This window comes from Colletes latitarsis, chromosome 5 (genome assembly GCF_051014445.1).
Source record: "Colletes latitarsis isolate SP2378_abdomen chromosome 5, iyColLati1, whole genome shotgun sequence".
NCBI lineage: Eukaryota > Metazoa > Arthropoda > Insecta > Hymenoptera > Colletidae > Colletes > Colletes latitarsis.
The window spans coordinates 38,680,808-38,694,020 of NC_135138.1; the positions used below are offsets into that span (position 1 = coordinate 38,680,808).

Here is a 13,213-nt window from a genome sequence, read left to right on the forward strand (position 1 = left end):
TCGATCGAATATTATGAATAAATTACTATTCGATGCCCTTATTCATTTTTTATTATTCAAATAAAATTTTGCCCATCTCCGACACATATACAAATTACAAACAGTTATCGTTATAAAATTTACTTTCTATGTAAAGTGTATGGAATGTGCATTAGCGCCCCTAAAGTCTATGGCGTGTCCAATAATCATCGTGTTGAGTAGAAGTGAAAACGACTACTAATCCTAAAATCCGACTATCATACGTCAGAGTCAGAAAATTTGTAAATGTTAAAAAAACGCAGTCGTTTGTAAATAGTTGACGCGCCGACAACGCGTGACGATGTTCGTTTCGTGACAGGTGCACATACAAGTTACGAATGTGCAAGCATAATCCAGTGTATAACAAGATAATGCTGATAAACGAACGAATTACTACTACCCGTAGAATGTTTTGGATATTTATTCCAAATGATCCTTGTCCGCCTTGTCTTCGGCAGACTGTAACTGTCATACAAAATCCATTTCGGACTTGTTGTAATATTCTGTATCTACTCGTCGTTTGTAAAGCTGTCTCTCTATAAATTTTTTTATCTCGCTAACCGCGAAAACACTCGAAGTTAACGCCACCAAGAATAAAATATCTGCGAAAAATAAAAAGGAATTTATTCCTTAGAACTTGATCAACAAACAGATTATTAATTATACGATCTCGATCGAATATTTACCCTTTGCCGTGAGAGCTTCAGTTTGGAAAACTCGTTGCAATGGTGGGAAGTAGATCACTAACATTTGTCCTATTACCGATAATGTAACAGCTACCAGGAACATCTTGTTACTCCATAAACCAATAGTGAATATTGACTTTGTCTGAATCATGTATATTATATTAAATGTAACAAAAATATATAATTTAATACTCGAAGATAGTCTCGTTCTTTCTAACCTGTGATCTACAACTTAGAGCGTTAAACATATCGAAGAAAACGAAACACGTAAAAGTCATGGTTGTATCCCTTGCAGTAGTACCATTCGTCATCTAAATTAAAAAGAAATTAAGGCGGTCGTACAAATAGATATTCTATTTTTAGTAAAATGTCTTGGTACCTCTCTGTTATAAACCCATAAAGTACCAACAATGATAATAATGGCAGATAATAATACATTGAGAATAAGATGTCGCGTAATCATTAATTCTTTCGTGTTACGTGGTTTCTGTTTCAAGACATCCTTATCAACTGGTTCGACACCAAGGCTATAATAAATGATTAGATATAATCATGTGACGTCTAATATTCCACTAGTTTTATTTTCAGTTACCTTTGAGCGGGTGGACCATCCATAATAATATTAATCCAAAGGATTTGCATGGCATTTAAAGGATTTGGTATACCCATCAGAGTAGCGAGAGCAATTAAAGAAAGAGCAGCTATACTAGTACTTAATTGAAATCTTACAAAATTTCGTATATTGTGAAAAATTCCTTTCCCCTCTTCAATTGCATCGCTAAAAAAAAAAAAAATATGAGATGTAGTTAAAATAAAGAAACATTATTAAAGAAATCCATAGTACTATGAGTATGTACATAATAGTTCCAAAATCGTCATCCACCAGAATCATGTCTGCAGCTTCTTTGCAAACATCGGTACCATTTTTACCCATAGCAATACCTATATCTGCTTTTTTCAAAGCAACTCCATCATTTACACCATCACCTGTCATGCCCACTATATTTCCTTCCCTTTGCAAAGCTTTAACGATGCATAATTTGTGCTTGGGTGTAACACGATAGAACACACTAACATTATTAATACATTGTTCTAATTGATGTTCGGACATTAAGTCAATCTCATCTCCAGACATTAGACGCGAGTGAAGTATATCTAGTCCGATCATACTTGCTAAAGTAAAAAATTAGATGCAATTTACTACTATGATAATACCATTGAAAGACATAGAAAAAAAATTACATATGCATAAGATACCTATTGCCGCTGCAGTTTCTTTGGCATCACCTGTAACCATCTTGACTTTAACGCCACTGTTAACGAGAGTTGCTATAGATTCGCGAACATGTGGTCGAGGAGGATCGCATATACCCACGAGACCAACGTACACAAGGTCTTGTAATGATGTACCACGTGCTAATCCAATTACTGTAATCATTTACTCAAGTATGTGGGTATAGAATAGAAACCAGTGAAATTAACATGTTGTAAACGACATTAAAAAGCATTTACCTCTTAATCCTTGTTGTCCAATATCGTAAGCTTCCGTTAGAAATTCTTCATCCTTCTTTTGATTAAGAGAATATACTTGACCATTGGCAGAGTACTTGGTACACTGAGGTAAGATTTTTTCCAGAGCACCTTTTACAAAATATATCTCTTGCCTATTCTGTAACATATAAAATATACTGGATAATAACTTTAAAAAACTTATTGAAAAGTTCAAGTTGCGTGCACTAAAATGTTATTCTACCTCCCCATATTTTGGTGCACATTTCACAGCCATCATTTTTTGTTCCGAAGAGAATGGATATTCTTGTAGCCGTAAATATTTATCAGCAACTCCATATATTCCGTATTTTATAGCTAATGCTATCAGTGCACCTTCCGTTGGTTGACCAAGCAGAGTATCATTCTGTATTATAGCGTTATTGCAGACACATCCTACTTCCAGCATGTTGCTGATAGCAGTGCGCGCAAGGTCATAATTGTCACGCTTTCGAATTCGTACTTCTCCCTTATCGTTATAACCAGTGCCGGTAATGTCAGCTATATATCCTTCGGAAGTTATCAGTATCGTCGCAGTCATCTCGTTCTTCGTAATAGTTCCAGTTTTATCAGAGCATATCACGTTCACACAACCTACACATCGATAATATAATATTTATATGGCTGTGTCTAAATAATACAAATTTTATGTAAATATAGTGGACGTATACATACCAAGTGTTTCAACTGTTGGTAATTTTTTGACAATGACTTTTCTTTTAGCCATCCTCATAACGCCTAATGCCAAAGTTACAGTTACAACAATGGGTAAACCTTCTGGTATAGCTGCCACTGCCAAACTTACACTGATAGTAAACATTTCAAGTATAGCTTTGCCCTGGATCCAGCCAAGAAGCATAATAATACCAATGATACAAAATGAGTAAAAGGACAATTGAGTGCCCAAAATATCCATACTTTTTTGAAGCGGTGTCTTCGGAGCTTCTTCAGCTTGCATCATTGAAAAAACTTGTCCGAATTCGCTTTTTTTCCCTGTGTTGACTACTATCCCCTATAAAGTATTTTTTTAATGTTCGTAAATTATTGATACATGACATATTTACGAACATATAATTGCCATGGTATAACTTACTTTTCCATTTCCACAGCGCACCAACGTACCCATAAACACTATATTTTTCTTTGTTGTCAACCCGTTAGCTTTAAGCAACGGAGCCGTTGATTTTTGTGCTGGTTCGGTTTCTCCGGTAAAACTGCTTTCGTCGATTGTTAAATCTATCGCTTCGAATATCCTGATATCCGCAGGTACTCTATCTCCGATATTTAAATAAACTATATCACCGGGAACTAAGTTGCGAGCAAGAAATGTTTCCAAATGACCTTCTCGTAAACTGAAAAAAAAGGTAATAAAATATTCGTTATATTACAACTATTATTATTAGAATACACTGTCACGTGTTTTATTCGTGTTAAAATTCATGTTTATAAAATATCTGATTAATAAGAAGTATATATGTATCTATTTACCAGTGACAAGTTGGTGGCACCAGTTTGTTTAATTCTTCTAAGGATTTTTCAGAGCGGTATTCTTGTACAAATGCAACTGTTACTACTATTATGATAGCCTAGAAGAAAATATTTTTCATAACTTAAATATTTATAAGGATGCGATTACTAAGCAATTATAAAATTTATGATACAGTTTCTATAAATATAATACTCACTACTGTAATACTGACAGCATCGTCAAATTGTTTCATACATACACTAACGAAAGCAGAACCAAGTAACAATAGAATCAATGGATTTTTAAACTGGAAAAAAAGATTCTGTTACTATTACTGTTGTGACTTGATAAATTTTTATTTTTATCCTTATTAGCATCAACTAATAACTGAAGAAATGAGGATAACGCGTAGCATAGATACCTGTTCAACATATTTCTTCCATGTTGGTTCTTCTTCTTTAACACTAAATTCATTGTATCCAACCAACTGTCTCCGGTGGTCAGCCTCTTGCCACCACAGTCCTCTTCTTATATCGACATGCAATCTAGCTGCTACTTCTTCCGCGCCAAGACTGGCTGCTTCGTTAGTCGTTAACCACATTTCTGGGTTTTGATCTTTAGCAACCTTAAGTGATAAAAATTTATTTATTTTCCTTTTAATATTCTACAATTAACTTGTTAACAATTTTTATCCCCTCTATAGAAAAGGTTCTCTACCTTTATTACAGCTTTTCATCGTTATAAAACAGTACTTGGCAAATATGCAATGTTTAATAGATTATTTTCTATAAAAAGAAAATTGAAAAATTCTAAATTTTTTAAATTATTAATACATTTTGAGCAATCGATTCTTGGAAACTTATGATAACAACATTGCTAACGTCACACTGTCAAGTATCATGCTCGCATTCTATTTAAGCAATATATGTATACACCGTTTGAAGAAAATTTTTTTTATGTCATATTATAATATGAAATATCATAAATTCTAACCTTTAAGGTTTCATGGAAATACAAACGAGGTACGTACACAATTCCCTAAATCAACGAGATACTTAATTTTCAAAGATAAATTATAAATACATATCGGTATAAATTAGACTGAAAGAAAGAGTGGATAACCCTAAATATTTAGAAATTCGCCGCTTCGAAGTAACGAGTGTTTATACATGTCAGTCATATATACATACATACATACATGTATGCATTGCTTTTACCAAGGTTTATCCAACACATACACGTATATGGATATACATATTGTATATAAACATATATACTTGACAATACTTCCGAGTGAGTTTTATTCCTGAATCGGAAAAGAAGAAGTTACACGTTTCGCAAACTAAACATTTATACAAAAATAAAAAGGAAAAAGCTTGATACCTCTACAAAGTCATAATGCCTGGAATTCGCTGGAGAGTTTTGTTAACAAGAGTTCCGAATTTTTACATACAGATATACGTTTTTTGACGTTACAACAGTTTGAAACGACGAAACAAGTTTCAGCCTGAAGGCTATTTCGTGTATCCGTACGAGTACAAGAACCGTTAACTCTAAAGAAGAAAATTCTTGAATGAATCTCAGATAAAAGGCAAACGATAAATAAATAAAAAATTATTGCATTTTTATGTGTATATAATGTTATAAAAGCGAATTATGTTACTTGTATATTTATGAAAAGAATACTAAATCGTATTAAATTTGATTACTAATACATAGTATAAGGTATTCATATATGTAATACCAAACGAATAAAATGTATAATGTTACAAGAATATATTGTTGTACTTGTTACTTTATGTAAACTTATTCGTAAAGTTTACAGCTGGTTACTGTCTGAGAAGGTATCGCATGTCACGTGTTTCATCGTTAGAAAACTGTCACTTATCGGACGCGAATACACGTATACATATACATATACATATACATTCTGTTTTTGTCAACGTGAAAATTTTTTAATTTGTAACAATTATTTACCAGAATTGTACAGAAACTCGCTAATTGACGATAGAAACGTTGGCAAGTGTAGTTAGGAAGATAAGCGTGTGATCGATACCACAACATTTCAAAACACTACAGTTACGGTAAAGTTTAGAAATTGTTTATTTTGCAAGAATGAAGTTGTTTGCGATTCACGCTATTTATATGTATATTTATATGTAGAATGTTTGCGTTGTCAGTATCGAATATTTTTCTTGTAATCAACCGATGTAAGGAAAAACTATACATATACATATGCATATAATTCTGATTATAATTAATTTGTTATACCATTCGTGGAAAAGATTTGTATCGCGGTAGCCAGTGTCTACGAAACGTTGTTAACGCTTAATATATTGTTTGTTACCTTTAATATATTTAGACAATTTATTATTGCTTCCTGTTAATGGTTGATTATGTAACATTAAATAATGTTAATCTAAAATTGTTCTTACTTCGTTCAATACTGCATTCTCGTTATGTTCCTTGTCCGCAGCAACATCGAGTTCATTGTCGTCTAAAAGTTGTTCATATTTCTTACTCGTTGTATCTTTCATTTCTACCAACGAGTTCTCTCTCTTCTCTCCTTTCCCTTTATACATAAGCCCTGTTAACCGGCAATTATTTAATTCTACAATAGAGATTTACTTGTCCGGTTTTGTTAAAGTAAAATTCGTACTCTAGCAGATTTTGTGTGTTGTCTGTTTTAAATAGAACACACAGACCCTCTATTGTCCCTCGATCCAGTTTAACAATTTCAAAAAATGGAAACACATAGTCATGGTCTGAATGAGTACCTGTCGAAACACGTGTAAGTGATTAAATGCATATGGTTCTGTGTATACAGTAGAATTCCGATTATCCGGCCGGCACACACGGGACTGGTGCAATGCCGGATAATTGGACTATATCTATACCTACATACGAAGTGATAAAAACGAGGAATAGAATTTAAAACACAACCATGGGTAACATAGTAATGCCATTTATTAATAAAAAACAAAATATATAAAATTCCTTCGCTATATTCGTAAACTGTTTAGCATCGACGTCACTGCTGGATGGCATGCTGCTGTGGCTTGTTTGTTTCTGTGAAATATTATAGTATAATCCGTGACACGTTTACGGAATAATAGTCGAGGTAAATATGCCGGTTATTCGGAAATTCCAGATAACCGGGTAATAGCCGGATAATCGAAACTCTACTGTTGTATACATATGTATACCTTCTTCCGGCGACTTTCCAGTCACGCCAAGGTCAAACGAAGGAACGAGTGCCTATGTTATGTTCTTTCAGAATCGAATATTTTCCAATATACTACAAACGAAAAAAATATTCATTTCTGTTCAGAACTTTGACACGCATACATAGCCTGCTTCTAGATTTATAATATTCACGATATAACTAAACTGTTCAAAGCAATTTAATTTTTTTCTTATATTTCGAATATTAAACCTCTAACGATTCACTGTTCGTTTGAACGTAATTTATTTTTAAAAAATTTACAACACCTCTTCATAATAACGCACACATTTATCGTTAACCTACTTTCGAGTTAAACGAAAAGATGGTTTTATCGATTTTCCAAAGAAACGAGGTTTTACAGTACATACTTACCTACTTATCTATCTTAATGTTCATCCTACATTTAATTTACTAACGCAAATTAAATTGCAAATGTATAAACATTGCATCGAGAAACATTGATCAGTCCACTGTTCGTTATCGAATCGTTCGATTATTTAATCAACATCGATAAAAATCAAATACATGATTAATTTACAGATTTTGTAAGAACCGTGTATCTATTTGGAATTAAACTTATCGAAAATTAATCATACAAAAATCCACCTATCGTAATGTAATCAAAAAGGTTTACAGGTGTATGTATGTACGTGTTCTCGTTAATTTGAATCGAAAAAAGTTTCTTCGATAATTAAATACAAGTAAATACGGATAATCGTTTAAATAAACATAGAATTTTCGAGAAGAATATCCTACCCTTAAAAATGGTGTAACCTTACTAATATCCGAGGCACGTCAAGAGACCGAGCCTTGATATGCTGCCCGATGAAGTGCGCACGACAAACTGCTCGCGAATCGCGTATTTTCTGCGATTATTTATAGTCGTCTCGAAAGTACGTTTCGGAACAATTAAGTAGCTTAGTGTTTGTCGAGGATTACGTATCCACTCGTATAAAAAAAAAAAAAACAAAAAAAAACTACAAACGCGATGGTCGGTTGACGTGTAACTCTATCGAGTGACAGACAAGAAACGACAGTGCAGCAAGCAGCGCTGTTCGTACCGTACTAGTAGTAGGTACTTGCTAGTACTGATCTGGGAAAGCAACTATAGAGTGTACTTGCTTTCGTGTCACGCTTGTGTATGTATGCGTACGTATACGTTCTTCTTCGTTTGTGTGTTAGAAGTGGAGCAGCTGTGTCCGTCCATCCAGCGTACGACGACCTTAAGCTGCTACACTTGCAAATTCACACATGGGGTGTCCTAGCAAAAACATCCTAACGTCGAGATTCGACAAAAATTGATGCAATAATACGTTGATGCAGAGAAAAATTAAAATACTTATAATCTAACATAATCCATAAACAAATTGAAAAATCGATATGTTTACATGCACACTAAACAAAGTCGATCTGTAGCAAGAACATCGAACAAAAATGTTTTAGCACATACTTTAAAAATTAACAAACAAAGATGCATGCAAGCGAGAGAATAGAATCATCGTCAGTTATTCAATTTTTCGATTCGATATATTGATGGTGTAGCCGTGTTCAATTGAACGACATTTACAGTTCATTGGCATTACTTTATCCTATAGTTTTGTGAAGCAAAAAGGTTACAATGCGCAAATTAAATTTACTTCACGGAGAATGTAATTTACTTTGATTATACAGGGTGTTCGGCCACCCCTGTGAAAAATTTTAATGGGAGATTCTAGAGGCCAAAATAAAACGAAAATCTAAATCTAGATCTAAATTACTGAGTACTCTATTGTTATATTAAACTTGTCTAGAAACAATGTCCCATTCCTGTCAGAAGACACTGCCGACATCCCCTCTTTACACTGTAACACATATTCCTAATTTCTACGTTTCTTTGAGCAAATACATGGCTTCACATCACGTCAAACGTAATAAGTACACATTAACTTGAGACTGTATGTACGTCAGTCTAATTAATAAACAGTGCCTAAAGCTTATTATCATTATTATAATAACGACGTAATTCACTGTATATCTATATATATATATATATATGAAGACGACATCTACCATAAACCGCCCAAGTTTGTCGAGAAATAATTCACTTTTTACACACTAGATGGTGTGTTATAAACTCGTCCGGTATGTGTTATGTATAACCTTTCGTACACAATAACACAGAGTTGTGTAAAATATGCCTTTTAAATAGTATATAATTTATTTTGCTTCCAAGTTAAATATTATAACGTTGGGTCTGTTTTTAATCTGAAGATATTTTGTGAAACATGATTCGTTGTTACAACATTGAAGTATAGGCTATGTAAAGTTTCTTTGAATAATCTAGATTTTTTTCAAACTATTGAATGAATGATATTGTTTCTATTAAAAAGATCAATTTAATGTTACGTGAAAAATGATGCAAATATTAAAGAAACAGACATTGAAGCACTTTAAAAAGCATAGGAGCGTTAATACATGGTCCCCGCTCGCAACAGCATTTAACTCCATTACCACGGAAAAGTATGAATTCAATCTGTCGAAAAATCAAACTGTAAGTCAATTTGGTTATTCTAATTGTTCGATGGTTTGCATTTTTAAGTTTTTAAATATTCTACAGGGATTATTTGGTATACCAGAGTTAAAAACTCCCGAGGGATTCAGCATTTTAAAGGATCAAGCAATGATCCAAACGGATATACTCATAGCAGAGGCCACTAGTAAAAATAGAAAACGCAAGATAGTAGAAATTTTTGATGATTTGTCTGACGCGCTATGCAAAGTTGCAGACTTGGCAGAATTTATTAGAATCGCGCATCCGGATAAACAGTTTATTAAAGCTGCAGAAAATGCTTGTATATTCATCAGTGGTATAGTAGAAAAGTAAATATTTTTCCTTAGAGTGTGAGTAAATCACAGTGGTCATATCCATTTATAATTTGTCGTTATTTAGCAATCAAAACTATTTGTAGAAACTCAAAGAATATTAGATGTATTAAATTCTATTTCTTTATTGATTTGGAAAATAGAAAAAATCGTTTGTAAATCTCTTCAGATTAAATACTCATTGTGAACTGTATAATGCGTTACGGTATGCAGTAAATAATGGAGATATCCAAGAAACGTCTATCGTGGATGACCATGTTGCGAAATTGTTCTTATTTGATTTTGAACAGTGCGGTATACATTTACCAGAATCTGAACGGGAGAATGTTGTACAGTTAAATGATTACATATTACAAGTATGTAGTTTTTTTTACACATGTATATGTATACAAGATGTTCATCCATAAATGTACAAGCAAGTTACGAGATATTTATGTATGGACATCCTGTATAAGCTCAATCATATTTAAATATACAATATTTTTGTAACACAGATAGGTCAAAAATTCATGGCGGGTGCGGGTAATGCGCGAACAGTGGACGCCAAGATTCTTCTACCGGGTGTAAGGGAACAGTAAGTATTGCGGTTGAGAAATCATTGAAAGGCACCCTCTTTGAGCAGTTTGTGTTCTCTCGTTAAGAAATTTTGCTATGTACAGGATTTATAATGTAGCTCATTGAACTTTGTTAAATACGTTTCACAGTTTCACAATGAAGGATAATCGGATAATAGTGCAAGGACTTTACGTAGATTCTTCTAATAATCTGGTTCGAGAAGCGGCCTATCGTATATTTTTATATCCAGACAACAATCAAGAATATCTCTTGCACGAACTTTTAAACTCGAGACACTACTTGGCCAAATTATGTGGATTTCCATCGTATGCTCATCGGTAAATTTTAATTATTAGTTGACTATAAACTAAGAATAAATATTATCCATATCCTTATGTACGAAGGAAATACAATTTTTAGAGCCGTGAGAGGAAGTACGGTAGAAACGCCGGAAGTGATATATGATTTTCTTAATATTTTAAATGATAACTTGAAGCTCAAAGCAGCACAGGATTTCAAAGAAATGCAAAAAATGAAAGATGCAGAATCGATTACAAAACAGGTTGTTATCAAGCTTATCGAATTGTACTTGTAAAATTTCTGTAGCTCCTTTTGTAAACTTCCTTTTTTTTTGCTTAGAACCTAATGCCATGGGACACCGCGTATTTTATGGGAAAAGCAAAAAGAACCTGGTTGAATATATCTAGCACTGAATTTACTCCATATTTTTCGCTCGGTGCCTGTATGGACGGAATAAATATTTTAACGCAAGCTCTATATGGCATTCGACTAGAGTCTATGCCAGTTATATCAGGCGAAGTTTGGGCGAATAATATACATAAAATTGCTGTTATAGATGAAAACGAAGTAGTTTTGGGACATATATACTGTGATTTCTTTGAGAGAGAAGGCAAACCTAATCAAGACTGTCATTTTACTATTAAGGGTGGAAGACAATTGTCTGATGGATCTTATCAAGTATAAAATACTTGTAATACATGTAACATTAACATAACGGAAATTTAATCTTTTTATAAATATGTTTTTTTTTTTTTAGAATCCAATAGCAGTATTAATGTTATCTTTGCCACCGCCAAGATGGTCCAACCCATGTTTATTAAGTCCTGCTTCTGTAGAGAACTTGTTCCATGAAATGGGTCATGCATTACATTCTATGTTGGGTAGAACAAAATATCAACATGTAACTGGTACCAGATGCAGTACAGATTTTGCAGAGGTGCCGAGTGTATTAATGGAATATTTTGCAACTGATCCAAGAGTGAGTTATGATTATACATAGTGTTAATAATTAAATTATAAATTATACAATTTTTTAATGAATCAATATGTACTATCAGGTTGTGTCCACGTTCGCGAAACACTTTCAAACATTGGAGCAAATACCAACGGTTCTATTAGAAAAATTACATGCCTCCAAAAACATATTCTGTGCTTCTGAGTTACAAAATCAAGTATGTTATAGCATGTTGGATCAAGTTTATCACAGTGGAAAGTTGGAGAAATCATCAACTGATGTTTTGAGAGAGATACAAGGAAAATACTATGGACTCCCTTACGTTGAAAATACAGTATGTTGTTGTTTTTTTTTTATTTTATTTCAATAATAAAAATACTTGTTTTGCGCATACTATAAATATACCTCTGAATCAACCAAATGAACGAAAATCAGTTATATGCCTGTATTAATAACGCTAAATTATATTGGTAATCACAACATAAATTACATTTATATACATATACCAGAAACACTTATTACATGGGCATTCGACTTTCAATAGTTAATAATTAAATAATTACTAGCATAAGGAAATATTAAAAATTGATAGTTTATTAGGAAATGTTTAATAAGAAATGATTATGAATCTATAAATGTTGTTTGCAGGCATGGCATTTAAGATTTTCTCACTTAGTTGGATATGGTGCAAAATATTACTCGTATTTAATTTCTCGAGCAATTGCTTCTTGGATATGGCAAACTTATTTCCAAGCAGATCCTTTCAATCGAACCGCCGGGGATCGATATCGAAAAGAATGTTTATCACATGGAGGTGGCAAACCATCGTCCAAATTAGTATCTGATTTTTTGAATAAGGAAGCTAGTGCTAACAATTTTGCAAAATCTTTGTTGAACGAAATCGATATGAGAACCGATGAAGCGCAAAAAGTAAAAAGATAAAGTAAGCCATACAAAAGGAACGTGTAAAATAATAACTAGATTGGAAATTTTATGCATTAATGCGGTATGCCAATATGGAAAACATATGCAGAATATGTTTTATAAAACAATAGTATATCAATTTATATTGGTGCATTTATTTTTCATATTCATATACACCATAAATGCATAAAATACGCACTAATGACGACTATTTTTTAAGTAAAAAACATAAAACGAAAACGTTTTTACAACGGGCAGAACATTTTTTAACAAAAACCTAATATAAAGCAAGGAACCCATTCGAGATAGATATTGTAAAAATATTGATATTTGAATTAAAACTATAAAAAAACATAAATAATTTTGTAATTAAATATGTACTTTGTAAATAAAATGTAAATAATTTTAATTAATGTATGTATCATGAACAAAAAATAATTCGAGTTTTTTGTTTTATTTTATTACAAGTACGGAAACCTTACCCTATTTACAATCTTGATTAATCTACGAATGATTACACAAAAATAAGTTTTTTTAGTGTAATACAAACAAAACGCAGTATAAGGTAAGTTATGAGAAGACTAATTATTTTATTCTAAGTGGTAAAGTAAACTTTTTAATTATTTTTACAAAAACGAAATATTGCTCCAAAATTTTAATATGACTGTTGT

The 13,213-nt window shown here is 32.6% G+C and overlaps 2 protein-coding genes across 2 annotated transcripts; one reads left to right on the plus strand and one right to left on the minus strand.

Moving 5' to 3' along the window:
* Positions 1 to 479: 479 nt before the first annotated feature.
* On the minus strand, positions 480 to 6,919 carry Spock (secretory pathway calcium atpase). The gene is made up of 16 exons (XM_076765346.1): positions 6,380 to 6,919; positions 6,156 to 6,307; positions 4,142 to 4,345; positions 3,938 to 4,027; positions 3,741 to 3,838; positions 3,346 to 3,604; positions 2,928 to 3,264; positions 2,458 to 2,846; positions 2,217 to 2,373; positions 1,962 to 2,132; positions 1,562 to 1,877; positions 1,297 to 1,482; positions 1,084 to 1,231; positions 923 to 1,015; positions 705 to 846; positions 480 to 620 (listed from the first exon to the last, which is right to left on the minus strand). The coding sequence occupies exons 2-16, from the start codon at positions 6,300 to 6,302 to the stop codon at positions 487 to 489; spliced, it is 2,871 nt and encodes a 956-aa protein (XP_076621461.1). The 5' UTR covers positions 6,303 to 6,307; positions 6,380 to 6,919; the 3' UTR covers positions 480 to 486.
* Positions 6,920 to 9,104: 2,185 nt separating this feature from the next.
* Positions 9,105 to 12,887, plus strand: LOC143341933 (mitochondrial intermediate peptidase). The gene is made up of 10 exons (XM_076765352.1): positions 9,105 to 9,476; positions 9,543 to 9,805; positions 9,978 to 10,164; positions 10,303 to 10,382; positions 10,513 to 10,701; positions 10,784 to 10,925; positions 11,003 to 11,341; positions 11,421 to 11,642; positions 11,722 to 11,952; positions 12,267 to 12,887. The coding sequence occupies exons 1-10, from the start codon at positions 9,339 to 9,341 to the stop codon at positions 12,558 to 12,560; spliced, it is 2,085 nt and encodes a 694-aa protein (XP_076621467.1). The 5' UTR covers positions 9,105 to 9,338; the 3' UTR covers positions 12,561 to 12,887.
* The last annotated feature ends 326 nt before the right edge of the window (positions 12,888 to 13,213 follow it).

Bases quoted from the DNA above. Each gene is read 5' to 3' on its own strand.
- Spock (XM_076765346.1), bottom strand. From the start codon at position 6,302: ATGTATAAAGGGAAAGGAGAGAAGAGAGAGAACTCGTTGGTAGAAATG. The intron at 4,346-6,155 runs GTAAGAACAATT...TTATCACTTAAG, and splicing joins AGAATGCAGTATTGAACGAA to GTTGCTAAAGATCAAAACCC. The intron at 3,265-3,345 runs GTAAGTTATACC...AATACTTTATAG, and splicing joins TGCGCTGTGGAAATGGAAAA to GGGATAGTAGTCAACACAGG.
- LOC143341933 (XM_076765352.1), top strand. From the start codon at position 9,339: ATGATGCAAATATTAAAGAAACAGACATTGAAGCACTTTAAAAAGCAT. The intron at 10,383-10,512 runs GTAAGTATTGCG...TACGTTTCACAG, and splicing joins CTACCGGGTGTAAGGGAACA to TTTCACAATGAAGGATAATC. The intron at 11,953-12,266 runs GTATGTTGTTGT...TGTTGTTTGCAG, and splicing joins TCCCTTACGTTGAAAATACA to GCATGGCATTTAAGATTTTC.